General features: G+C 40.7%; 1 protein-coding gene across 4 annotated transcripts; it reads right to left on the bottom strand.

The window, feature by feature from the left end:
• Positions 1 to 394: 394 nt before the first annotated feature.
• Positions 395 to 27,840, bottom strand: ect2 (epithelial cell transforming 2). Of its 4 annotated transcripts, none has more exons than XM_017717865.2 (26): positions 27,534 to 27,840; positions 26,746 to 26,886; positions 26,477 to 26,556; positions 24,461 to 24,553; positions 23,356 to 23,538; positions 22,169 to 22,270; positions 21,986 to 22,093; positions 20,790 to 20,863; positions 20,378 to 20,508; positions 19,873 to 19,988; positions 18,005 to 18,067; positions 17,685 to 17,907; positions 16,744 to 16,868; positions 16,135 to 16,254; positions 15,973 to 16,041; positions 15,755 to 15,865; positions 15,552 to 15,648; positions 15,291 to 15,372; positions 15,108 to 15,186; positions 14,557 to 14,676; positions 12,397 to 12,535; positions 10,472 to 10,626; positions 9,794 to 9,901; positions 8,844 to 8,984; positions 2,919 to 3,228; positions 1,316 to 1,391 (listed from the first exon to the last, which is right to left on the bottom strand). In XM_017717865.2, exons 2-25 carry the CDS (start codon positions 26,867 to 26,869, stop codon positions 2,932 to 2,934), a joined length of 2,940 nt encoding a protein of 979 aa, XP_017573354.1. In that variant the 5' UTR covers positions 26,870 to 26,886; positions 27,534 to 27,840; the 3' UTR covers positions 1,316 to 1,391; positions 2,919 to 2,931. The 4 variants fall into 4 exon arrangements, with proteins under 4 accessions (XP_017573356.1, XP_037401088.1, XP_017573354.1 ...); XM_017717866.2 differs by having other exon boundaries at positions 22,181 to 22,270; XM_017717867.2 differs by lacking the exon at positions 2,919 to 3,228 and having other exon boundaries at positions 395 to 1,391.
• Positions 27,841 to 27,952: the final 112 nt, after the last annotated feature.

Here is a 27,952-nt window from a genome sequence, read left to right as displayed (position 1 = left end):
CAGCACCCGTGGAGCAGTAGGTGTCTTGCTCAAGGACACCTCAGTCATGTGCTGTCAGCTCTGGGGATTGAACCGGCGACCTTCCGGTCACAAGGCTTATTCCCTAACCTTCAGCCCATGACTGCCCCATGACTTCAGACAGGTGCACGTTTACAATTCCTTCTCTCTTCACTGCATATAACTCCTTAAATTTCATAGGGATGTCCAACTCTCACGGTTCTTAGAGGCAATGCTTTTTGTATAATGATCTTTGGCATGCCAACTTAGCTTGTATACACATGTTGCTTTCCATTTTTCCTAACTGTTCATTTGTTTGGTGGAAATAGATAAATAATTTAATCACTACCTGAAAAACAGTTCCATCTAGAGAGGTTATACAAAAAATGGCACCCAATGGCTACATCCTTCTTTTATTGGAATTGAATAAATGAGTGGTGTTTCATACATGAAACCAGTCACCTAAAATCAATTACAAATTACTGAAAAAGATCAAAAGATCATATTTGAATGCCATAACTGACAAAACTGAAAAGAGCAGTTTGCATAAAACATGAGCATGTGCATACATGTGGATGGGCCAGAGAAGCAGTGATTAGTAAGTAACTGACATTCAAATTAAGATCTAAGGGAAATAACAAAGATAAGTGACACTACCATGACGAAAGAAGACCATATTTACATATAAATACAAAAGAATGAGAAGTTATAGGATTAACTACATATATGGTCAGTTACTTTTTATGAATAAATATGCTTGACGTGTGGACCACCATTCCTTTGTCCTTTAAAAACAAACAAAACAAAAAAAAAAAGACAAACAAACCTTTAGAAGATGCTGAACTTTAGCAATGGATTTACTACAGATTTTACCACTGCTTTTCTACGAGTAACCCACTTACAACATTAAGTACTCAGTTGAATAGCTTTATAAAAGCTGGATACTTACGTTACAGACAGGCTGCCCCATAAAATGTCAAGAAATAGTTTCATTGGTTAATAATTAAATGGGAAAAAAAAAAAAAAAAAAAAAAAAAAAAAAAAAAAAAAAAAAAAAAAAAAACACTATCCCTCTTAAAACAGTTTGAAAATGTCAGTTATCAACATCTCTACCTGTTAATTGAATGTGCCCAAACATACGACACTAGTGACACACAGAGAAACACAAATTACAAGAGTAATCCTTCATTTGGCAAGTCAGAGAGCAGTGAACCAAACTTGTAAATTAAACATGCACAACACGAGAATGGGCGCTGTACCATTGTGCAGAGGTTAATTGGTGGAAGCACGCTGAATGGCACAGGTCAGATCAGGTGTGTAGTAGACCGGCTAAAAGTATGGTACTTCCTCTCAAAAGCAGAAGACAGGTTGACCATTGATGGGGAATGAATAGCCTGAGAGAGAGAGAGAGAGAGAGAGAGAGAGAGAGAGAGAGAGAGAGAGAGAGAGAGAGAGAGAGAGAGAGAGAGAGAGAGAGAGAGAGAGAGAGAGAGAGAGAGAGAGAGAGAGAGAGAGAGAGAGAGAGAGAGAGAGAGAATAAAAGAAAACTCATGTTTATTCAGGATTGCCATTTTTGTATGTATGAAATGCACAACAGTTCCAACATTAGGTATCAGGAACCACATTGTGAAGCTAAAAGAATCATGTTTCTAGGAGACATTGTGAAGTTTTCCTCACTACTCATGTCCAAGTACCAACTGAGTGTCAATCTGTATGGCTGGAGACAAAAGTGACCATTTCAAATGTTGAGATTTCCTCTCTAGTGAGTAAAATCGTTCATACAATTGATGGAGTGCTTTACACACTTAAATGGAAGAGGCTCAGCCATCTAGCCCCCTGGTACTGGTTGAATTTAATGGGCTTTATTAAAAACTAGGTTTGATTATATGTTAGCATAGAGAGTGGAGGAAAGAGGGACAAAGGCACATCAGGAAACGGTGATTGCTTCACAAGGCTGCTCTGGTTATTTTAAAAATAAACATATAAAACACATATTTGACCTTTATGAAGTGTCTGCTCAGTTGCAGCAAGAGTCTCAACTAAAGGGAATTCACACACGCGCGCACACACACTCACTCTTTCTAACAGAGCATTCTTCTTTTGTAATCTTGCATGGAAATAGGAGAGTGAAAGAGAGGTTAGCAGGGACATGAACCTAATTTATTCCCCTTGCTCTTAGTCTGCATGTTGCTATAACCACCAGCCAGAAACCTTTATAAACACACACACACACACACACACACTTCAGTACACAGATGCCATTTTATTGGCTTAAATGAGAGGGAGGATGGTTAAATCACCGTCATCACACAGTTTATGACTTTAGAAGCTGTAGATCATGCTATCACAAGCCAGTTCACAACCATATGAAAAATGAAAGGGATTGAGGAGGTGCACACCTTCCCCGTGCACATTTTCTTCTGTTGCCAACTCGCCACCACATTGTATGAGCATCCAACATTTCATTATGCAAACTGTGCTAAAATATGAGATCAGCTATCCTAGCCCCAGTCTTAACCATCTACCAAAACTGATTTGGACTCTCCTTTGAGAAAAACCTCTGCACCAAAGACTAACTACGGTGTAGTGAGTTAGTAAGTCAGAACACACAGATATGGAATTTCTGGCCCAATAAATATAACATGGTTAACAAAATTGTGGCTGATATATCTATAATAACCAATAATTTTACTTTTCTGCATTTTACATTTTTTGTTCTCCATGATCTGTAAATATGAAATACAGCAAACCACGTTTTTGGTTATAATTATCGTCCATTATTCCAATATCAGACCGATAACCACAATTACGTTTTTCATTTTATTAGTGAATGATATATCAGTTGCATATATAGTAAGTGCCACCACACTTCCCCAACATTTAGCATTAGTAAGTGAGAGAGCCAGATGTGCTGTGCTCACGTTATATTGCCCCCTAGAGGAGAGTCTCTCTGCGGGGAGTGCCAGGGGCCCTGTGTTGGTCTGGGGGCACTAGCAGCTCCCGGCATGGCCTCACAGGCTGCAGCTTGACCTGGGAGGCCTGCTGGCCAATGCTGGATGCTTTAGGCTGGGTCTCTGGAGGGGTGGGCTGGCTACCGTTCTCTGGGCTGCACGGGGTGCGCACACACATGGGCACCCTGGGCCGAGGAGCATTGTCCAGAGAGTTGGAGCGCTGTACTACTGCATTCTTACCGCAGCCACTCAGACTGAATGTGGAGGCGGAGCGAGACATCTGCACTCATGCATGAACACATACATATATACACACACACACACACACATACACACACACACACACACACACACACACACACAGAAGAGAACATTAGCACCCAACTTACTATTTGGTTAACATCTATGTCTTTTTTTTTTTTTTGCATATAAAAGAAGCATTTGCATGTTTTAAATCCAGCAAGCTGAAGATGTGAGGTCTGCTCAAATACTATTAAACATTATTAAATGGAACAGAGGCAAAATATCTTGAGGGAGATCTTTTCAATTTCTCTCTAAAAGAAGATGCAAAGCCAGGCTGACAATAGAGAATAAATGGTTACACTGAGAAAACAAAGCAAATGAACACAGTCACGTGGAACAAGTAACAACAGCACCATTAATTTCAGACCAGCTTCACTCTCCTAGCAGTCTTATTAAAAAGGCACAATTTAGCATGTAAGGTTGTACACCCAGGACTGAATTCTTTTTCTGGTGCAAGCTTGGCAGCAGTATATTTGTGAAACAACACAAAATCATATATGTGCTCAGGCTCCAGTCCTTGCAGGCCAAAACAACGCAGAATTGAGCACACCGGATTCAGCTCTGCAGCTAATTAACAAGGCTTTCATGAACTGAATTCAGTGCGTTGGATCAGAGTAAACACTAATCTCTGCAACACTTTGGCTTAGAAGGTCCCCAGTTTGATAACAAGGAACGCATCAATAATTTTTTTTTTCCCCCACACCCAGTACGAGTACGATTTTTTTTAGTATTCTCCAATACAGAGTCTGATACCATGCTCAATTACCTTCTGTAATTGCACTCAACAGCTAAATCATTACAATCTAGCTGATTGTAAAATGACATGCATTAGTTAACTATGCAACATTAGTTACATTTGATCAAGTAGCACTGCAGTGGACAAGCGAGGGTTTTGATCATCATCAGCAAAAGCACTTCCGTACAGCTGTAACTTAAGTAATTAATGTTTCATACTTTCAAACCCTGATGTGTCTCAACAACAGCCTCTGTAGTGACAGCAAGAATCATATCTGAGGAGCTCATGTGTGGAGCTTTATGTCTGAAGTCTTTGGTTTGGCTGGTTGAGCTGAGCTGAATGTCCTCTAATGCTGGACATACACTGTGTAATTTCATAAATCTTGCTCTTTGGAGACACACTGTACATTTGAATACTCCATTGTGTACAGACAAAGCCTGTGATTTATATACTCACACTGTATGAAAATGTCCATACTATGTGAAACATCAACTTTAGCCAAACAATTTCAGATTAAGACGTTCCATTACAACTCTCTTCTGCACCTGAGGCGTCTGAATGTAACAGCCACACAATTTAAGGTGGAACGGGAAAATTCAGAATAAATGAATAAGAGGCTGACTTCAGCTTCATTGAAAAAGATGAACATGATATGGGATGAGGAGCCAGCTCTGTTTCTGCTTGACAGAACATGGGCAACATTAACAATTTATAGCTTTATAACAGTACCAAAAGGCACTATTGTTTTGTATTGTTGGCTAATGTCCGTGACAGCAACTGGCTAGATTCATAGCAAGAATTAAGTATATCAGATTTAATTGTATTTTATTTTTTCAGATCTGAAGCAAGAGTGCAGTGATTGTCTCCGATAACTAAATTAAATACAAGAAAGGCACAGTAGTGTACATTACCTTTTCACCTACCTACAACACCAATTCCAAAAGAGTTAGGACACTGAGTACAATGTAAATAAAAACAGAATGCAAATGATTTGCAAATCTTACAGACCCATATTTTGTCCACAATAGAACATAGAACATGGAGCATGTATCAGATGTTGAAAGTAAGATATTTTACTATTTCATGAAAAATATTAACTCATTTAGAACTTGCTGGCAGCACCGCATGTCAAAAAGGTTGGGACGGAGCAACAAAAGGCTGGAAAAGTAAGTGGTACTAATAAAAAACAGCTGGAGGAGCAATTTGCAACCAATTCATATGACTGAGGATTAGGGCTGGGCAATAAAACGATAATTATCGTAATACAACTTTCCCTCGACAGAGCGATAAAATAGGTTTGATAAATTTTCGATATAATACACCAGTCTCACATTTCAACGCTGTAGCAACAGCACTGGTGGCATTTTCTACTGCATGGACAGGGACACTTCTCTGCTGTTGGCAGGAGAGGGCCCAATTCCAAGTTTCTCAGCATGATTAGAGAGGAAGGGGGAGATGAGTGAGTCTTTACCAACATCTGAAACATGGAGTTATACCTTCCCCGTTTGAGTGGAGTGGATCTGCAACCAAATGTGAGTGACAAGCTGTGTAACTACACTGACCTACAGTGAACTCACCTCTTTCTGTATATCATCTTTAGCAGGCCTGCTCCTCGCAACTAAAGCACTGTTACCATGCTCAAAAAGTCATATTTAAGTATTAGTGCATTCTCAAGGAACAAAAGTGAAGAGAGTTCATGTCAGTTACAGTCCTGATTTAAACTAAAGTAAACTGAGGAAGCTGTGAGGCATTGGAAAGCGGAGGAACGCCATCGTTCCAGGCTAGCTGTTTTTAGCAGCTGGCTAACTTGAAGCAGAGCGCCGTCACTCACACAACACTGTGAACTGATAACAGATTAAAAAGACACAAAAGGACAGTGTTTCAGTGTAAACATAGCTAAAAGGAGGACTCTGGTGTCAGAGATATTGCGGTTCACCGACTAAACTTTAAAAATAGAATAGAGAAATCCAGTCATCTGCTGGCTGGTGTCTGAATACTTTGATATGCTCTGACATTGATGTGATAGGACTGATGGCAGTAAAACACTATGATCCCTCACTGACATACTGAGTCAGCTAATGTTTGCTGTTTGTACCAAGTTGACGTTGTTGAGAAACTAAACAGTTTAGCACTGATATTGGCCACTTGTTTAGCATTTATAATGGGATAGCCGAGCACTCGTCACCAGACAGCTAAAACAATCTTTTCTTTCTTAAATGATGACTATTACAAAAAACTGCAGTCGTACTTTTCCAGCTGATAAAAAAAAGCTCACCAGACACTCTCCCACTGTCCCATGACAGATTTATGAAATGTTTGGCGAGTGCTTGTCATGTTCTGACCATAAAGGGTAGATTATGGGAGCAAAAATCAGCCTTAACTTCAAAGAAGTAATGATTTGACATTTATTGCGATATGTATCGATATCGAATGATGTGAAGTTTGTTTATTTATTACATTTATTTATTATTTATTTATTTATGTAACATTTTTGACCATATCACCCAACTCTGCTAACCATTAAAAAAAAAAAAAGCATTTTAGAGAGGCAGAATCTCCCAGAAAAAAAGATGAGAAATGGTTGTCCAAACTGCAAAAAAATGGGTCTAAACATTCTTTACAATTACAGAAAAATGTTCTTCAATGTAAAATATGTTGAATACCCCATGTGAATATGTTGAATACCCCACCATCTACAGTGCATAACAACATAAAATTGCAAAGGCACCATTAATGCTGAACAACATACAGAGGTTTTAGAACAACACATGCTCCCATCCAGACAGCTTCTCTTTCAGGGAAGGCGCTGCATATTTTAGCAAGACAATGTTAAACCAAGTACTGCATCCATCACAACTTATGTCAGAATGCTATTCATAGATTTCTGCTCTGCATTGAATACCAACATCCACCAGCAGCTCATTCTCAAACTGGACAGGCTGGGGCTGAACACTTCACTGTGCAACTGGCTGCTAGACTTCCTGACTGGGAGACTGCAGGCAGTACAGGCCAGCAATAACACATCCTGCACGATTACACTGAACATGGGGGGCCCCCCCAAGGATGTATACTGAGCCCCCTCCTATTCACTCTAATGTCTCACGACTGCACACCGAGAGTGAAGCAAGCCACCTGGCCTTGTGGTGTAGGCACAATCTCCATTCAAACACTGAGAAGACAAAGGAGATCGTTGTGGTCCAGGAGAACGTGCACCAATGTGCATCCACGTCTGGACCACCAACACAGCATCAATGGCCAGAAGGGCTCATCTGCACCTCCATGTTACTCCATAAATTACTAATCCTAATTACTCCAAAAACTGAGAAGAGCCAGAGCCCCAGCCTCCATCATGAGCACCTTCTGCAGAGGTACCATAGAGAGCATCCTAACCAGCTGCACCACCATGTGGTATGGTGCCTGCACCGTGTCCTGCCGCAAAACTCTAGTGCATTGTGAGAGCAGCTGAGAAGATTGTTGGCACCTCCCTCCCCTCTCTCCAAGAGATATACAGCTACCGTCTCACCCGGAAAGCCCTCTGCATGGCAGGTGATCACACTCACCCACTACTCAGCTTCTACAGCCTGCTGCCATCAGGGAGAAGACTGCAGTCAATCTCCCTACTTCGCCTTAACTGCAGGCTTGTTCAAAAGTTGTTGAAAAGTCATTCCAACACAGTGAATGTCATATTTGGTGGTTAGATTAAGCCATTGAGTTTACACATACACATTAAAACTTCACCACAACTCTACAATATAAGGCAGTGAAGTAGCTAAAGTAAAAGATAAATGTATGGTAACAATTCAAATAAATGCCCTAAAAAGTGTCTCTCACACACTTTTGGTCTTCTCTGACCATGGAACACAGTGCTGCTGAAATTTCCAATAGCGTTTGGCAAAATGTAGGAGCTTGAGTTGGTCCTTGACCACTGAAGCTTTTTTCTGGCAGCGCTCCTTGTGGTTATATAGGTAGTGCTTGTAGACATTGTGACCCCAAAAATAAACTAATGTTTGCAACTCCCTGACTGTAATCCTTGGAGATTCCTTGTCCACTCGAACCATCCTCTTCACTGTGTGTGGGGTCAATACAGACACTGGTCCTCTTTCCAGCAGATTCTTAAAAACTCCTTTTTTTTAAGCTTCTTAATTATTGTCTATATTAGAAATTGAATTTTTAACTGCTTAGCTATTTACTTGTAACTATTTTCTGATTGGACAGCTCAACAACCTTTTGTTGTACATCACTGCTGTTTTCACTGTTCTTTCTCACAACGATGGATGGTGACGGAATTTGGTCTTCATCTCATTTCCCAGTGAATGGGGAGGTCATGGCAAACCATTTAAGTGTTCCTAATCGCTCAGGTGAAATTTTAAAAAAATCATAAAAATAAGCGGGAATATACAGTTAGATTCACTTATGGGAATTTCTAAGCGTGCCAATAATTGTGGCACACAGATTGTTTTTTTTTCTTACATTCATTAAACCTTACATAAAAGGTTAGAGTTCTGCTAATATATTGAATAAATATCAAAAAGTATAAGTAATTAAAATTTTTTTACAGTTCATTTTGCTCATGATTGTCAATTGTGGTGGATTGTCAATTTGTGGATGGCACTGTATAAGAATGTCTGGGACAAAAAAAATTGTATTTATTAGAAAAAGAAGAAGAAGAAGAAGAAGAAGAAAAAAAACAGGAACAGGAACACTGATGAAGTTCAAGGAACACATTAAATGCTGAATGACTGGACAAGGTAGCTCCAAATGTTGTTCAGGTAACAAAAAATTTTTTCAAACATTATAAAATATTTTTACAGCCCTAAAATATACCTAATTAGACAAAAAAAGCAAGACACACTTACAGCCAATGTGGCGCTGCTAGTCATTCGGGACATATGATCAGGGCCTGTGCCAGGGCTCTTATCATCTGGGGTACTGCTGGCCATGAAAGCTCTCTGGATCACACGTTTGGGGGTTTTAGTGAATGAGAATGCTCTGGTGACCTGTAAATGAACACACACACATACAGCTGTATGCATTCTGTTGAAGTCATGTCAAAGGCTTTATTTTGGTACACTTTATTCAGTCACCGAGATGCAAAAGTTATTCATAGTGGTTAGATGTGAAATGGTGCACTTTAGAGAAAAGACTGATTTCTTTACAATGCTAGTTATAGGAACCAGGGTTCACAAAGTCTACTACGCACAGACATTTTATTCACCATCCAAAATGTCCAGTGAGCCTACTTCTTCTCAGCTTTTATATGTAAATGTAGATAACGGTAAAATAGCGGTAAATAAAAAAAATAAATAAAACATCTGTAAAAAAACAAGTTCACCTTAAGTTTGTGTTCAGATTTTTCAGTGCTCCTGTTTATTCATAAGCTTTCCTTGGTACATTTAAATAAATAAATAACAACAACAAGAACAACAAACAAGTAACAAAACAAAAAAACCTACAACCTTTAAAGCCAAAAGCTTATATAATAGCAGTGTATCTGTAACATTTCTCAGAACTTCACCTTTAAGAAGCATTAAACGTCACATGGTTCTCATCACCACAGCTGTAAACAATTCTGCAAGTTTCTCTAGAAAACCACTCTGAATGACCTTGTTTACATCTTAAACGCTTAATTATTCAGAATAAAAATCTTTGGAATTTCCTGTCAAACATGCTCTTTGGGACATTGTTGTACATCCTTGTGTTTTTGTTTTGTATATGACTTGTCCCACTGACCAACTGAATTTTCTACTTGTAAATAAATAAATGAATGAATGAATGAATGAATGAATCACATAACTCCCACCCCTACCTTCTTTGATGTTTTTTTGATGGCCCTGGAGGCTCGACTCAGTGTGCTGTCCATATCCTTAGTGCTGACTTGAAGGGAGTCGGGATCAGTGCACTGAATCAGGTCTTCCTGTTTTCAATAGATGCCCAATATTTAATAAAACACACAGTAATTCTGCTGCCATGTCAAAAGACAGTGTGTGAGAGAGAGAGAGATTTAAAGGAGGCATTCATTGCCACCTAGTGGAGGCCCTGAGTTGTGCAGGTCAGCCAGACCAACATTCACCTGCAGGGCTTAGTGGAGCTGTTCTTTAATTATAAAGGGAAATATATACATCTGTCTGACTAGAGCCAATTACACATGCCGTTTGGCAGGTCTGAGCATGCACTCGGGCATCAGCACGAGGGACCTGTGGCACTGCAGCATGTAGATAAAGCCATCTGCCTCCGAGGTGTAAAGTTCAAGCACAATTCCACTTCTAATTACATTAATCTGTCTTCCAGCTTAACCACGCTGGACAATCTAATAGGATTAACCAGCACCAAAAAGGCCCATGCGCGCCACCTCATTTGTTGCTGTAATAAAACGAAGCGGGGCCTAATAAAATAAATAATTACGTTAGGGGCCTCGTCAGCCTCTAGACGAGAAAAGCTAAGAGAGGGTCATTTCGGGGTAGGGCCAACCAGCACATGCACTCACCGCATCAGCCCTGCAGATTGTATTGGCCACTTGGCGGCAGAGAGTCTTCAGCCAGGCTGATTTGAGAGTGTCTTCGGCAGTGAGTTGAAAGCTGAAGAGAAGGTTCTCTTGCTCAGTTGGGGGTCGCACAACCAGGGCAAAGGCATTCTGACAGTCTACACATCCAGAAAAGATCACACACACACACACACACACACACACACACACACACACACACACACGTTTAGATAATACGGGTAAGAAGACACTTTAGGCTAGTTTATGTAGGCAGACTGCTGTTGGTCAGTTAATGGGAAGCCAAATACAGAAGCCAAACTTTTCCTCAGAGTTGCCTCAATTTCCCAATTGTTTGTCCATACCATGCATGACCCAATCAACAATGACTAAGGATTTGAAATATTCTGTCATATTCCAAAATGATAGAGCTGCTTCCACTTAAACCACTTGAAAACAGAGGTTACTTTCTGTTAGGCATGATTTTGCATTCTGCCTAATTTTGATATTCCAGTGCCTGTAAGAGTTAATGAACAGACATTTGGTTAACTGCAGGGATAAAAAGGGCTCTGGCTAGTAAGATATTGTAGTTTTTACACCAACAGGGTAAACTAATGCACTAGTACTAGGTCAAAACAGTAGCACAAGGAGAACATTTAGCTGAAAACTGATGTGTACATTTGTTTTATTAGACAAAATCCTCTGGTCACTGTTGGTTAAAAAAGTAGTTTTTCATGTTAATAAGGCATGCATAATGGAACCTGCCACTTCAGATGAGCTATTGTGATAATGCTAACACTAAAACTAACCTGCTCAGCAGTAGATAATGACTCGTGAGCCGATTATTTTTATTCTACTCGGGGAATAATGTGTCAACATGTTAGTTTGTTGAAGTAACAAGCACATATCTTTCCATTGTTTTCCGTTCTAACAAACACAGGAACTGTTGGTCCAGTTACAGCTGCACTACCTCTGTCTTTTCAAATGTGACCTTAACAATACATCCTTGGCAAAATGCTCATGTTAGGGCAATTGAGTATCACAGTAGCAAAGTATAACACACTTCTTAAGTTTATGATATACAGAACTGTCATATTGTGCATCCTGATTAAACCATTACACGATTTCAATAAATTGTCGCCTTGTATATTCTCTCCCTGACTATCAGTGATGCAGCATAACAAATACGCAAATGTGGAAGTATCTCAATATCGGTATGTGGAATGGTTAACCAAACACTCGAGTACCCATGTACATCTCTACTTCCTGTATGAAAAGGTCAATTTTAAATATTAATTTCTGTGTTACTGCTTTGGACGAAACTTCTAATTCAGCTCTACAAAACTATCTAACTCAAATACAACGAGTACACTTTATTTTGTCACGGTTTATATTGTTGGTTAATGTGGGCATTTAAATTTTCTAAAGACCTATTTCAAGTGAACAATGTAAGATTTTTCTAAATGTCTAGACAGCTTGTTATAAAAGCACCACCTGAAACAGTGGGACATTGACTGTTCTTTCCCATCAATCCGGTCCTCTAAAAATATTCTGGCACAAAAGTACACCAATTCTGCCTGTGCTTTTCTGAGTGGCGCTCACATGTTGGCAATTCCAAAGAAGCATGCTACCATCATAATACAGCAAATGCAAGTTAAACAGACAGCAGCTCTGAAGTCCTTTAAAAAGGTTTGAGGATGGAAAGTAAACTGTCATTACCTTACATAACATTATATGTTTCTAGGCTTTACAAAGGTAAGGGCGAGTACTGCACCATGACCTTTGATGAGGGTGTAGTTTCTGGCTGCCCAGTAGCTGTGCTGATAGGGGGCATAGCAGTAATGTGTGTGTGGAAGACTGCGTAGAGGGAATAAGACTGTAGAGATATGTTTGGAGGCAGTTGGTCCAAAGCAGTAGATTTGTGATCTTACCCTCCGTGTCCTGCAGATCCAGTACCTTGCGGATCTGAGACAGAGGCATGAGCATGATGTGTTTGAGCTGGGCCGGCGGCCGCGTCTGCCCTATGGGACTCTTGAATGTGGTGATCACCTTATGCCTTTTCCTGGCAATCTAGACGCACAACACAGACAAGAAATAAAATTACTTCCTATATGTGCCCAATGCAGCTTATCATACAGTAGGTGTACTTGGAGACTCAAGTGTGTGAATCATTGATCGGTGCTGTTCTAAAGCTAAATGCCCATGCTCATTAGGGGCCCTTTAATCCTACAGCACAGGGCCCTGATAAGTGACGTGGCAAGATACAAAGCGAGAGATATGAATACAGAAGAGTTCATCAATGAATAATTGAGCAGATGGAGCCCCAGCTCTCCCCTCCCTCATTAACACACCAGACCTAAAGCTGGGCAAACAGGACAGCCATAGCACACACAAACCCCCGCCCCATCAAACACGACCCTGCGCTAATCAGGAAACAGACAGCAGTAGTCAGCAAGCACAGATTAATTATTCCTCCTTTTTGTTACCCCCACTCCTCCCTACCATAAACTGAGTTAAGTGCTTATGGAATATAAAAGTCTGCAGCTGAGTCCTATTCACTGCATAGTGCACTATTTTGTACTGGTGTTCAAAAACACAGAAGACCCAGTGCACTCAAACAATCCCACTATGCACCATGATAAATAGTGCACAACCAATACACCCTAAGGAATAAGGGATACCCATTATACAACGTGTTAGGTTTGAAAATTCACACACAAGTTCTCTGATGAAGAGTACTGATCCTAGCTACAATAACAGTCCCTCCACAGAGCTCTCTTCATACCTGTTACAAGTAAGCTCTTCTCATGTATTTAAACTCAGTATTTATAGGGAACTGGCATGGCACAGCCTTTATTCGATGGAATCTGCTGTTGCACAGTAAATAACAAACCCATATGATGTAGTGTCCAAAATTGTTTACTACCAATCACAAAGTATGTTTCCTATAACAGTTTTTTAATATAGTTATCTAGACCAATCATGGACACATGCATCCACAGGCTGATCAAAGACATGTGGGTCCGATGTCCCCAGTATGAACCTTTTGCTCCTACTGGCACATTTTGTACATATTCGTAATTGTCTTGTACAAAAAAAATGGAAGAGAAACTTATAAGCTCGCAAACTTCTAGCAATGATTAATTTATTACCGTTTTATACAAAACTGCAATATAGCACATATTTTACATTTTCTTGTCAGGAGCTTCACAGTGTACACGCTCATCAAGACAACAAGAGTAGCCTTGAACACACCCACAAGAAACTTGAACATACACTTAGTTGGTTGCATTTTCTGCTTCAATCCAATTAAGTCCAAACACATTCAATTATGTTGCGGTCTGGACTCGGTCAGTCCAGTGTTCTCAGAACACCAGTTACTTCTTTCTTGGATTTGAAGATTTTCTACTTTTTTGTTTTGTTTCTCATTTAGTAACGGTTTCTTGACTGCTACATATACTTTTAGACTCAGGGCTGAGTTGTGTTATCACATGTGATGCAATACTGAAGCTTGGTTTTCTCTCAAAGACAAAAATTTTAATTATATTTCACCCAAAGGTAACAGTTTTGGAAGTCTACCAGGTCTTGCACATTTGTTTGAGTGCCGTTTTCTAATATGGTTTAATATGTTTTTGAAGGCAAATTATTTTATTATTATGGATTATCTTTATATATAATCAGCTCAGAAATCTACTAAGCTCTACTGAAATCTACTGAACAGAAATCTACTGACAAATAAATTCTACTTAATGGCCATTTTGACCAAAAATTAAGTAAATGAATGGTGGTCTCTATCTTCTGCACAGTACTGCATTTTCACAAGGACGGCACATATAAAACTTGTTAAAAGGAATAACTAAGAAAATGCTTGCCATGTGATAGAATATCTTCATTAAGCAACAAACAGGTTAGTAATGCACATTAATTTTATACTGCATATGACAGCCACAAGCACAGGTTCAAGATTTCCCTTGTCAGGTAAATCACATGAAGCAAAACACGATCATCAAGTGACTTTTTATAAAATGTATAATTATTTGACAGAGGCAAAATTAAGATACATTTCCTAATGAGTGCAAGTGTGAACTTGCCTCCAGACAGTCGTTGAAGAGAAAGAGTGTGACATGTTCGCCACGGTCACAAGGCTTGTCTCCCAGAGCAATAGTTTCCACTCTGTGCACCAGACTCCTATGAGACGACAACAGATTGGCCTGCAAAATACAAATATACAACATTCATACCAGACTCTCTGCTCCATCGCTCTCATCAACTGCATTTGATTATGAATAACAAAGAGGCAAGAAGAGACTTGCTTATTCATAGCCTCTTTCTAATGAGTCACAATCTCTGATTGATCCAAAACAGGGGACTCCAAAAAAGATGGATCTACATCAACACTTTCTGTACAGGCCTTAAAAGAAGAGCAAGATAATAACGTTGACTACACAAGATGCAAAGCTTTTACAAGTCCTGACAGAAAGAGAGGAGCACAAAGGAATGCACTGTTTAATTAAGTGAAATAAATAGGGATGTAAGCTTGACTGCACGGAGGATAGGCCTGACGCGCTGGCACTGTGATTTAGAGATTAGCGGATCGTCACCGTGCATAGAACTCGGGTGAGTAAACACACAAGCGACTTACAGGGCAGCCATCCACTTCATAAACCACATCAAAGATCTGCTTCTGGCCTTCAGTCTTTCTCTTGTCTTCGTTTATGTGGCTGAATTGAGAGCAGAAAGAAGATTCAGGACATCGCCCTTGATCAGGGAAGAACATGGAACACACAACATGAAAAAATGATCTGAAATAGACTTAGCAACTCACGTCATAACCTCTTTGAGGGACTCGATGGCCTTTTCCAGGGTGACTTTATCAGGATTATCATCAGAGGTATGCTTTTTAATATCTAAAACAGTACAGTGCAGCAAATGAATGAAAAAGAAGACAGATTTTTCATAATCACATAAGGAGATAAATGTAGCATGTGGTGCACACAGGACACAGAAAAGAATCCATAAACGCTAAGAACCTGCTACTGCTTAATAAGCATATCTGACAGAATGTGCTTGTGTGTGCACGTCTCACCGTTGAGCAGAAGAGCCACACTGGGTAGCCTCTGCACAGGACGAATCAGAAGCTCTACCAACGTCTGTCGTCCGCACTCAGGTTTGGCCTGATTAATCTAGACGGGATTTTGAAAAAGGAATACCAGAAAAAAGGCAAGTGAGAGATGCAGGGGGCTTAGATCTCTCTGAGAGCTTGCACACACTGGGAAAAACAAATTATACCTTTAGGAAGGCATGAAATCTTGGTTTTTGCTTCTCACACTTCACGATCATCTCCTTGCTCATCTCAAAGAAGTTGATAAATGGTGGGTAAGCTCTCACCAGCTCTCCAGACTGGGAGAGAGAAAGGGAGGGGGTATTACAAAAGCCCAAAGCTGCTGCCAGCACAGACCCACTGGGAAGATCACAACACATGAAGATCACAACTCTGTCACACTCACATATTTCAAAATGATGTCTCCAACGCTCTTGTCTTCCGACCAGTTCATCACCAGCTCCTCCAGGTCCGCCTGTCCAAAGACATTTATCAGCATTAATACCCACTCTGGATGAGTCAGCAGGCTTACCTGCGCCATCACAAGTTCAAACAGCTGCCTGCCCACCTTTATCCTGGTATGGACTTCATAAATATCTGGGATGCTGCCAAAGATGGTCTTAATCTCCTCTTGAGCCAGGATGGGCCCTCCCACCTGGCCCTCCTTCTCAAGCGGATGCTTGAAGAGCTGAAAAATGTGCAAAAGGCTCTTGATTAAAGCCTACAGACATGCAAAAGCCTATTTAGATGCTTAGCAATCAAACTAACAATCAACCTCAGCATTTCACCTGTGGAGTCAGACTGTTATATTTCAATCAACAGCAACAGTTGAGAGGGACGATCAGTGTGCTCTAATGATGTTGACACTGCAGCAATCTTTATGAACATCATCTATCATTTCTGGATACTGTGTGTGTGTGTGTGTGAGAGAGAGTTAGTGTTAGTGTGCAAGTGTGTATCTGTGAGAGAAAGCAGGTTCCATGGGGCACAGGTGTTTGGATGTTGAGTGGGCTGTGCTGACCATTCCACTGTAACACAAATCTAATTCATTTTCTCCCCCACTGGTTTGGAGCACTGGTACAGCCCGATAAGACCGCAGGCAGGCAACTGTGGATTGCCATTGTATGTGTGTTTGAGTGTGTGTGAGGAACTGAGTGAGAAAGGGTGGGAGAGAGACCTGCAGAACCGTGGCCAGGATATCCACATAGTTGCTCTCGGTCTGGTACAGCTCCTTGGACACCTGCCATCTTGCCGACTGCTTGGGCAGGACTGGTGTGGAGCTTTTGGAGGGCTTGGCGTTCTCTGAAATGCATCAATGCATGCAGAGAGGTGAGCAAGATAATCTCTGACAGCACACACACATTTCCCCTCACTTTTTCATCCTCCTTCAATATAGAATATTCAGATTCCATTTGCGCGGTTTTACTGACTGCAGTTTATTATGAGAATGAGTAAGCGGTCCACAGAAAAGCTAGAGCTGATTTTCACTTCCATTTCTACTTCTACTGCATGGAATGAAACATACTAAACCAAATATCTAATGGATTCTCAACCTCTTTTTTTTTATTTGAAAGAACTATTAAATATGCATAAGCACTTGAAATATACTCTCTGCTGTTCTTGGGTCAGCCTGACATCACCTGCTGAGCCTGATTGAGGTTCCTGGCTGCACAGACTACCTGACTTTGGGGAGGAGTCATCAAGTGAGTGCTCAGCTGGCCTGCCTGAGCACTGGAGGTGCGTGTCCTTCTCTGAGGTCTTTTGTGGAGTGCTAGTACACTGGAAGGGCCATTCTCTGCTTGTCCTACTCCTTCTCTCCCACTCACTTCTCCTCTTCACTGGCCTTTGGTGTCTATGCCTGCCCTCAGTGCTATGCTCTGCAACAACAGTGCAACCTCAGACTCTGCTCTGACCGCTTTCACAAACACACACACACCTCTTTCTCAGCCTACGCTACAGGACTTGCCCGTTACCATTCAGTCCTGTTTACCTCCAGCAGAGATGTTGGAGCCGAAGAACCTCTGGGGTTGCAAAAGTTCAACATGGAGGTCAAGTACTGAGGAACCTGACAGTACATAATAATAGGCTGCCCTGTGTGCGTCTCTCTCTCTAACTCACCTGCCAGAGCCTTGCAGGTCTCTGGAGTATTAGAGATGTCCAGTAGAGAACCCATGGACAGTGAGTGCTCTGCTGAAGGCCTTTTGCGTGGGGGGAAGGGTGAAATCTCGGCCTCTTTCGTGAGCTGGGCTAGAGTGTCCCGCAGCCGCCGTCGCTTCCGATTACTGGTGGGCGTGGTAAGGGAAAGAAGGGACACAGCTTTCTTCATTGCAGGGCTTTCTGACTGAAAAAAAAAGAACAATTAAGAGTAAAAGTACATATTGTCCTGCCACATTTCAAAGCGAGAAGCGATGTCTATCATAAGTGTCTATATCCGTTACCTTTTCATAAGAATACATAGACTCTCCAGCTCGGGCATCCATCTGGATACTTCCCCAAAACCACTTAAAATAAAGACAAAAGTAAACAATAGAAATTAGTTTTTTCTTTTTGAGTTGTCTTTGCAGTTTTATTTGCTTGTTTATTTTTGTCCCCAAAGAAATGTGTTCAAAAGTTTTGTTGTTTATCTTTTCCAATGAAGGTATTTTATATTTTACACTAAGCTTTTTTAAAAAAAACTGATTACCTGATAAATGACAATAACAGATTACTTGATCACTAATGTAACTGACAGTAACAGGCCTAATACTGTGAAGTGATTCACATAATTCAAAACAGTTTTTTGTACACAATGAGACACACAAATACATTTTATACTTTGGATTCCGAACAATTATACACTGCTCAAAAAAATAAAGGGAACACTTAAACAACACAATGTAACTCCAAGTAAATCAAACTTCTGTGAAATCAAACTGTCCACTTAGGAAGCAACACTGACTGACAATCAATTTCACTGCTGTCGTGCAAATGGAATAGACAACAGGTGGAAATTATTGGCAATTAGCAAGACACATTCAATAAAGGAGTGGTTCTGCAGGTGGGGACCACAGACCACTTCTCAGTACCTTTCTGCTTTGTGGCTGATGTTTTGGCCACTTTTGAATGTTGGTGGTGCTTTCACACTCGTGGTAGCATGAGACGGACTCTACAACCCACACAAGTGGCTCAGGTAGTGCAGCTCATCATGGAGGGGGCTGTAGGAGGACAACAACCCAGCAGCAGGACCGCTACCTCTGCCTTTGTGCAAGGAGGAACAGGAGGAGCACTGCCAGAGCCCTGTAAAATGACCTCCAGCAGGCCACAAATGTGCATGTGTCTGCACAAACGGTTAGAAACCAACTCTATGAGGATGGTATGAGGGCCCGACGTCCACAGATGGGGGCTGTGCTCACAGCCCAATACCGTGCAGGACGCTTGGCATTTGCCAGAGAACACCAGGATTGGCAAATTCGCCACTGGCGCCCTGTGCTCTTCACAGATGAAAGCAGGTTCACACTGAGCACATGTGACAGACGTGACAGTCGTGGAGAGCAATCTGCTGCCTGCAACATCCTTCAGCATGACCGGTTTGGCAGTGGGTCAGTAATGGTGTGGGGTGGCATTTCTTTGGAGGGCCGCACAGCCCTCCATGTGCTCGCCAGAGGTAGCCTGACTGTCATTAGGTACCGAGGCACCTCATGTGGCTGGAGTGTGTCAGCAGTTCCTGCAAGATGAAGGCATTGAAGCTATGGACTGGCCCGCCCGTTCCCCAGACCTGAATCTGATTGAGCACATCTGGGACATCATGTCTCGCTCCATCCACCAACGCCACGTTGCACCCCACACTGTCCAGGAGTTGGTGGATGCTTTAGTACAGGTCTGGGAGGAGATCCCTCAGGAGACCATCCGCCACCTCATCAGAAGCATGCCCAGGCGTTGTAGGGAGGTCATACAGGCACGTGGAGGCCACACACAATACTGAGCCTCATTTTGACTTGTTTTAAGGACATTACATCAAAGTTGGATCAGCCTGTAGTGTGTTTTTCCACTTTAATTTTGTGTGTGACTGAAATCCAGGCCTCCATTGGTTAATAAATTTGATTTCCATTGATGATTTTTGTGTGATTTTGTTGTCAGCACATTCAACTTTGTACAGAACAAAATATTCAATGAGAATATTTCATTCATTCAGATCTAGGATGTGTTATTTGAGTGTTCCCTTTATTTTTTTGAGCAGTGCATTAAGCAGTTTAAACTACCATTACGCATAACAGGACACAGAACTGCCAGCTAATGGCATCTGCCAAAACAGAATGCAGGTCCTCACCTCCTGTTTCACAGCGTATAGTTTCTTGGATGGCACAAACGGAAGCTCTTTAATGGAGTTCTCCTCCACCACCAGGTGAGTGCACTTCTCATCCCCGACCTCCAGAAATCTGCCACCTGCAGCACACAACAAGCTTGCAAATTGACCTTAAAATCATAACTTGGGTTGAGCCCATTTCTTTGGGCATGCTCAAGGGCTTGAGATTGTTGTCACAGACAAAAAGAAAGTACTTCAAAAGGTAATTTATAAAAGTGGGACCTCCCAGTAAAACGCTTTTATGTAATGGCAAAACAACAAACAGGCCCCACTGCTCTATCTGAAGAGCTGAAGAACATGACCTTTCAATCTCCTTTTATCAAACTAGGCTGGACTCAGCCCTCTCCAACATTCAGCACAAAGCACAGGGAGGTTAAATAAATACAGAGAGAAAAAAAAGCCTCAAAATACTGAGCTTTGTAATTCTTCAGTGGCAGTTGCTGAAAGAGTTTGAAAGATGATTCTGTACCATGCTTCAGTGTCCTTTCCTCCATGTTGTTTTTTTCCTCCTCAGAGAAGCCAAGAAAGCTTAGAACACAGTCCTGAAATGGAGGCACTTTGAAGGCTGTTCGGAACTCTTCATCACCTGCATGGAAATTGCTACAAGCAAAGGTTTTCATTAGCCCCCACAATGTAAATGCGTCATAAACAAACTCTCTTGGAAAGCATGAAATTCATACTTTTTTGACCAATTCTGACGAATTTAGGAACAGAGCATAAAGCACCCTGTTCACAGTGGGGAGAACAATACCATCCAGGCTTCATGTAGATCACTGAAGTCTCATCATTAAAATGTGCCAAGTAAATAGTCATTCATACATTATTATAGGGGGGAAATACATTATGCTAGGGGGAAAAACCTAGCAAATCGATGCACTCACATGTCATCCTTGTGCTCCCACGCCTTATGAATCCAGTCAGGGGTGAGGATGGGTGTACCCATACAAACAGCCAACTACAGAATCAAAGAGAGAGAGAGAATAAAGAGAAGAATGAAAGAAATTAGTTAAAGAAGGACAGATCACGAATCAGACCCTGCCATGATGCCTTATGCATATGTTCCTAAAGCATGATTCAACCTAATTCAGCAGATATTTCCTGTAAAGACTGATAAATATGCACACTCTTAATCAGACACTCTCCAAAACAGCCCTCTAACCTACTCAGCTATGGAGGATGGATTTGCAGAACATCTGGAGCTACAAGACAAATACAGACAACCACCTCCATTAAAACAAAGTGCAATTACTGGAACAGCACAAGGTTCCTGCAGTGTTTCCTCTTGAAACAATGCTCAAGAAGGGAGAAAAAAGCAAAAGCCATTTAAAATTGCAGTTTACTAATGCAACACCAAAAGCAGGATTTGCATATAGGATCAGCATTGACTGCTCAGGTAATGGGATGCATCACACATATGCGCAACAAGTGCAAATAAATTCTCTGCCAACCATGCCTTAATGTCTATGATGTGATGAACACTGTAGTACAACACAGTTCATATATAATTAGTATTTTGGCATTTTGTATCATTTTAAATACATGTTTATAATGTAATATCTGTATATTTATAATGTGTATTTTGGTCACACAGTTTTGGTCAATATTTACATTTTAGTGCACTCGATCACAGAGAGGACAAAGAGGATGAGAGAATGGGGAGGGGGAAAAACCTCAAGCAAATCAATAAAATGAAAGGCTCTATCGTTCTCCAAGCCTCTCCTGGAGGAGAGAGCCATCTTTATATGGGCTTTAGAATAGAGCTTATGGGCTATGTGCTAGCGCACCAAGATATTTGATCAGCCCATATCCCCACACTTGAGAAACAATTTTTCTGTGACACCTTTGGGCTACTAAAAGTTCAATACAGTTGTTAGGATGAATAGTTTCATAGGATAAGCCTGTAGCCTGCCCAGCTCTACTTACTGATTTTTTGATATATTTAAAGCAATAAACTGAATATATGATTAAAAATAAAGTAAATGGAGCCAAAGTCAAGAATATCACTGCTTCTAACATCCATCAGTTTTATTCCTGTTTTCCAATCAAGATGCATATGATGGACTGTCGAAATACAAACCCTGTACTTCTCTCCGTGAGTGGAATAGGCAATGAGATGGGTGACTTTAGCACTGAAGTCCTTGCGGATGGTGCCACCCATATGATGCACCAGGTTGACCAAGTTTACCTGAAGAACAATATACAAATCATGTGAGGCCACAGCAGTAGCAACAGCAGGTACTAAAAATATGTGCTTGAATACCTGTGGACTCACCACTTCTTCTTTCTTGCGGAAGCCAGTGAAACATAGCGACAAATTCAGCATGGTGGTAGAGTAGAGAGGACGGGACGAGAATGGCAAAGGCTATAAGGAGGACATAAAAAGAGAAAGCAAGTGGAGAAAAGTAAGGCAGAGATTTTATAATTGTAAGCACAACCATGGAAAGAAAAAGTCTATACGCAACACATTTTAAAGCTGCACTGTGAGATTTCCACCTCTCCGGTGAAAATGTGTAATTGCATGCCACATGTACAACAACCTTTTCTAATGTAAGTTGTGCTTTGGACCCCTTCCCTGAGCGTATGAATCTGATGATTGTGATCATGCTGAAAGAGTATTCAAAGAGGATGCATGTAATTCTCATCAAAATTTCATCAGTATTATCAGTACTGTCGATTTTGAGACCTAAATATTGAGCCCAACCTTCTTTTTGAGCATGTACATGTGATATTAGTAAGTAAAAAACAGAAAAACTCCTGCGAAATTAGACAACACCTCTGACATGTTTTTAAATCTTGTCTCTGTAATGCTACTTCTCTGATATAACAAAAAAAATCTTAGTGCAGCTTTAAACAAACACAACCAAATAAAAATAAATATAATCAGTCAATAATTCCTACATCCTACTTCAGATGCCTATTTGGGAACACACTTTTGCCATCCATTGCTAAAACAATCTTAAAATGTCCACACTCTAAACACACAAAAATCAAAACATCTCACTCTCCAGCTCTGGCCAATGTCCTGGCTTTATCTTTAAGGTGGAGGAGCCGGGAGACTGCCCTTGCTTACATCTTAAAGTTTTGAGCCACCTATCTCTATATCCGAATCTAGTCACAGTTGCGTGGCCAGTCACATGTGCACAGCACTGACGACTATCGCAGGCTGCTGAGCAGGTGCAGCTGCTTACATAGAGAGATAGCTGTAATGCATTTCTCAGACTTCTCTGTAACAATCAAAAGCCGCTTATGAATCAATTTCCAATCGAAGAGCAACTTCTCCGTCATTGCAGTTACCTTACACTGACTGCAGGCATATATTAAATTGTGCCTTTACAATATTGGAATTACAACAATTTTACTGCTTGTGGGAAAAAAAAAATCTAGACAAACATAGAAGTCACTCATCTGTGTGATTCAGTGATTGTGTACAGGTAAATGGAGCCTTACCTCTCCCTTCCCAGCACAGTGAAAAACCACAGGAGGCCCTAAAATGCGGTTGTCATTCTTGTATAAATAGCTGTAGTCTGGAGACTGGAAGTCCTTCAGTACAAAGACTGTCTCAAACTCTGCATTCTCTCCATCCCCCAACTCTTTGACATTGTCTGTCTTTATACAGGGGGCATTTATGTCCTGATGGGACAAGGAAACAGAATAAAAGTCAAAAGAGACTTGTAAAGAGAGGCAGTTAAAAAAAAAGGTGGTGGAAAACATGCAGCAAAAATTCTACCACCAATAATATACAAAAATTCTGATTGGAACTGTTCAGCTGTAAAAATGTCTGGACAACACAAAAAACTACTTTGAACTCCAGAATAATTACATAGGTTCTCTGAACTCTGACATTAATCAAACTTTTGCCATCTCCAATCTAAATGTATTCAAACATATCAAAAGGAAGACGGTGTAAAGCAGGCCCAATTGAAACAACAACAACGTGTGCATCATTTGTAACTGAAGTTCAACAATGCATATTTTAGAGGACATATTAAAGAGTTCTGACACAGAGATCTTACAGAATGACACATTCCAGTGAAGCAGCAGAGCTGCTTGTCGAGGGACGATTTAGGAGGGAAAGACACACAAGGACACTTGTTTACTGAGGGAGGGCCCACCAGATGATGAAATGCAGGCAGGCATGAGGAGAATGAAGCTCTAGTTCTCCTCAGGCTTGCACTGCAGCTCATACCTAAGAAAATAGGTTTTAACCACTGTACATTTTACTAATACTTTAACACCTGGTACTGAATTTGAATGTTCTTTGAGAAACCTTACCTGAACATTTTGAGGGGGAAAAGGTAAGGGAAAAAAATATCAAGTCACCAGACAATCTCAACTCCTTAAAAGGAACACCAACATGAATTAATCATTACCCAACTGATTAGCCAACACTGACACAGACATACAGCATCATGTTAGAAAACACTGTTAGAAAAGGATTATTTAGTTCACCACATCGTGTTAAAGAGAAAATTTTAGTGACACTCCAGTACCCATCATATTACCCATGCAGCATAAACTCAAGCATGCAAAGTGCCCAGTCTTCAAGACATACCATATTCACTATAGATTTTATCAATTTCTCGCCCGACTCGCCTGGGTCCCCTTCCTTAATCTTTACTACTGGGACTTCCATTATTCTGATTGCCTGTAAAAATGAAGCATTTAACATCAACCTGGCAACCCACTGCTGACAAATTTACCATACATAAGGCCGCAACCCAGGAGACAAGAACTTCAAACAAATGTCAGCATTGGTCTAGGGAGGAAAGTTCTGTGAAATTAATGGAGTTCAAAGCAGCAAGGGAATTTTAGTCAGTTCACTCAGCAGACATTCTACCCCTGATTAAGCTGTGTGTGGATGTGCTCGTACTGTAGAGTAGCAGGAGGAATAGACAATTTAAGAACATCTGTCCATCTGACAGACCACTCATACTCTCTCACAAGGGCAAAAAGAAGAGCCTTTCTGGATGTAGGGCTGAAAGAGCATTCATTTTTATATCAAAATGGCCAATTGAAATAGCAATTTTGAAATCACAAGAGCTGCTATGTAATTTACAGCCTACATTAACAACACTACCTTAAGTTTTAAGTGGAGATATTATACTTAATATCAGAGCTTACAAACTGCTTGTAGATTGAGTCCGACCAATCAAAATCTGCCAAAAGTTTGTGTGTTTCGTAAATTTTCACCACAACTAACTGGCGGCCTGGCACGTTATGTTCAGCATTAAAGTCTGAAGCCAGAAAATATGGATATGCCGGTCATCTTGGCCGAGAAAAGAGAAAAAGAAAAAGAAAAAAAAAAAAAAAAAAAAACACACAACACAGACCTTAACTTAAAGAAAATAATAAAACACAGACTAGCCCTCTATGCCAGAAGACAGCTAAGCCAGAACCTCTTAACCTTTGCCAAACTCCAAAACAAAACACAAACAGTTGATTAAAGGAAATTCAAAGGCCACCATTTGATTTACACTGCATATATAAAACTCAAATCAAAGGTGATCTTGCATTTAAGAAATATTCTAAACAGAGCTTATGCCTACAGATTGCAAGAACCAGCTCAACCAAAGACTAGACTGATTGAACCTTTGTGTTTCAAAATTTTTGCAAATAATTCACAAATCAAACAGAGAGCCATTTTTATGCATCCTATGTAAAATGCCATAACAATATGAATGCAAACTTGTATGCACACTTCACATCTGGATTTCATGTAGAAATGCAAAGCCACACCCATAAGGATGAACAGGGTTCAGATGCCAAATAGTGATCACACAATACTGAATTACACCACTAATTCTGATGACTACTTCAGATTAATCACAATGCTATTTAGATACAAAATAAGTCAACAAAGTGTCATTAGCAGTGAGCTCAAACTGTTTGTTAGAAGCTACTGTGCAACAACAAAATAAATCTGTATGTATGTCCTCAGCTGTTGGCTAACTGGCTCTGCACACATCTATTCATTACATACAACTAACTTAAGTGAAGTAAACATAATATTCACTGGACACAGGAAGAAAAACATCATTAACCTTTTCTGTCTCTGGGTAAACAGAAAAAGGTTATTAATTGCAACAATGTTGTGCAGACACTAAGACAAACCACATAAGTGGAAAATCTAGACAGTCACAACATTTCCACAGGAAAACAGGAAACACTGCCTGCGCTAATCTGTACTCAGAACTAACAGCACAATCTCCAGCAGTCAGAAACCCCCTAATGGCAAAGGAGAAGAGGATTTTTGCGATTTGCTTTTCTATTAGCCCTGCAGGTGCTAATAAATACAGCTTCTTTGTTTATCATAACTTTCCTACTTAGACCAAAATGTAAAATAAAACAGCAAAATGCAAAGAAAGCACTGTCCGTTTTCCACAATCAGAACATAGATGTGGAAAAGTATCTTTAAATAAATTACTTGTCCTGACTAACATTCTTACAGATTACACCAACAACATTGCAAACAATGCATCACTGTGGATAACCTTGTATAGCATCACTGTCAAATGTACTGACTGTGTCCCCTTTCAAGAGGAAAAAGTTGTAGACAATTTAATTTTACCTCTAGTGCCTTTACAAGTTCAATATTGTTTCCCGTATCCCCCACCAGGACCACCCTGGTCTGCACTTGGCGCAGGATTTCTGAAAGTTTTAAAGAACAGAAGCAAAGTAAGTCTCTTAGGAAATACAAATACAGTCATATGAAAGAAAAAAAAAAGATATGTGGGCTCCTGTGTTAAATTTAAGAGAAATGACAGCAGCCTGGTCAACCCAAAATAAGACATACTTGACAATATTACACCTGTGGAGGCCAGGGAAGACCTCACTTACCCTCTGCATCGCAAGAGGCCAGCCCTAGGAAAGTGTGCTCCTTAGAGGTCTCTGCCATTCTGGAGTCGTATACAGAAGAGTCCACTAGCAGACTACGGGCCATACCCAAAGTGCTGTCAGCCATTGTGCTGTGACCCAATCCTGTCAAAAAGAAAGAAAGATCAAAAATGTGGAGGCCATGAGAAAGAAAGGTCTTGTACCCTCTAGTCAGACTGCAAGCGCTGACCTACAAGCAGAGAAGAAAATTAAACCTCTGTTCAGTCTGAAACCTTCTCTGTATGATGTGTATTGAAAGAACGAGAGGAGATCATTCAGCTTAAACTAGCAGTAAAGTCTATTAATTTTCCTCAGTAACTGCAGACGTTAATGTGTCTAAAATACGTGGTTGAACAGGTACAAGGCGAATAACGTTTATAAAGCTTTCAATTTTGTCATAATATGAACTTGCTCAAAAAACCTACATAGCTAATGCTTACGCTGCCACTCTGAAATGCAACTGCCTACCAGCTATGACTGTTATATTCCAACTTTAACCTTTGAACAAGAACATTTTCTTAAAATATCACCTAGCTATGCAAGGAAACCAGTCTTAATAAAGTGAATTTTGCGAATGAAACCGGCTGCAACCCAAACAGTGACAGCTGTTTGGTGGCTAGTTAGCTTAACTAGCTAAACATGGGAATCAAAGACAGTATAAACTAGTGGAAACATGGCTAGCGAACGAATTTAACGTGATCGTTAACCAATACCGCTCCAATTACAATTAAAGGCAGATTAAACACTCTTACCTAGTTTCACTGGGCGTAGAGGACTGCAAAGGCCTTGGTCAAGTTATAAAAACGCTATTTCAGTTCAGCTGGCTGGTTGACCAGCAGGCCAGGTAGAAGAAGCAGCAGCAGCGCACTGACTTCACTCCTGCCACCGCCTTATTTCTCTACCGCCGCCTAACTTATAAACAAACAACCAACAAACTTTTAAACGAAATTAAACACACCGCTACCAAATGGTGGGTTTTGTAGCACCGCGGAAGCTAAAGCACGCTACGAAACGAGCCTAAACGTTAAATCCATATTCGATGCTTTGTACGTCCAGCCAGACCGAGTCACTCTGAATTCAAAACTCAAGGCAAACCGAGGAGCCGCGCGTTCATTGGCTGAGAAGTGCGAGGTTGGCGGAAGTGGTGCACCACGGGTCCGCATTGGCTGTT

Source organism: Pygocentrus nattereri, chromosome 15 (assembly GCF_015220715.1).
Source record: "Pygocentrus nattereri isolate fPygNat1 chromosome 15, fPygNat1.pri, whole genome shotgun sequence".
NCBI lineage: Eukaryota > Metazoa > Chordata > Actinopteri > Characiformes > Serrasalmidae > Pygocentrus > Pygocentrus nattereri.
The sequence above is the reverse complement of the archived record's forward strand: the minus strand, read 5'-3'. Positions and strand labels throughout refer to the sequence as shown.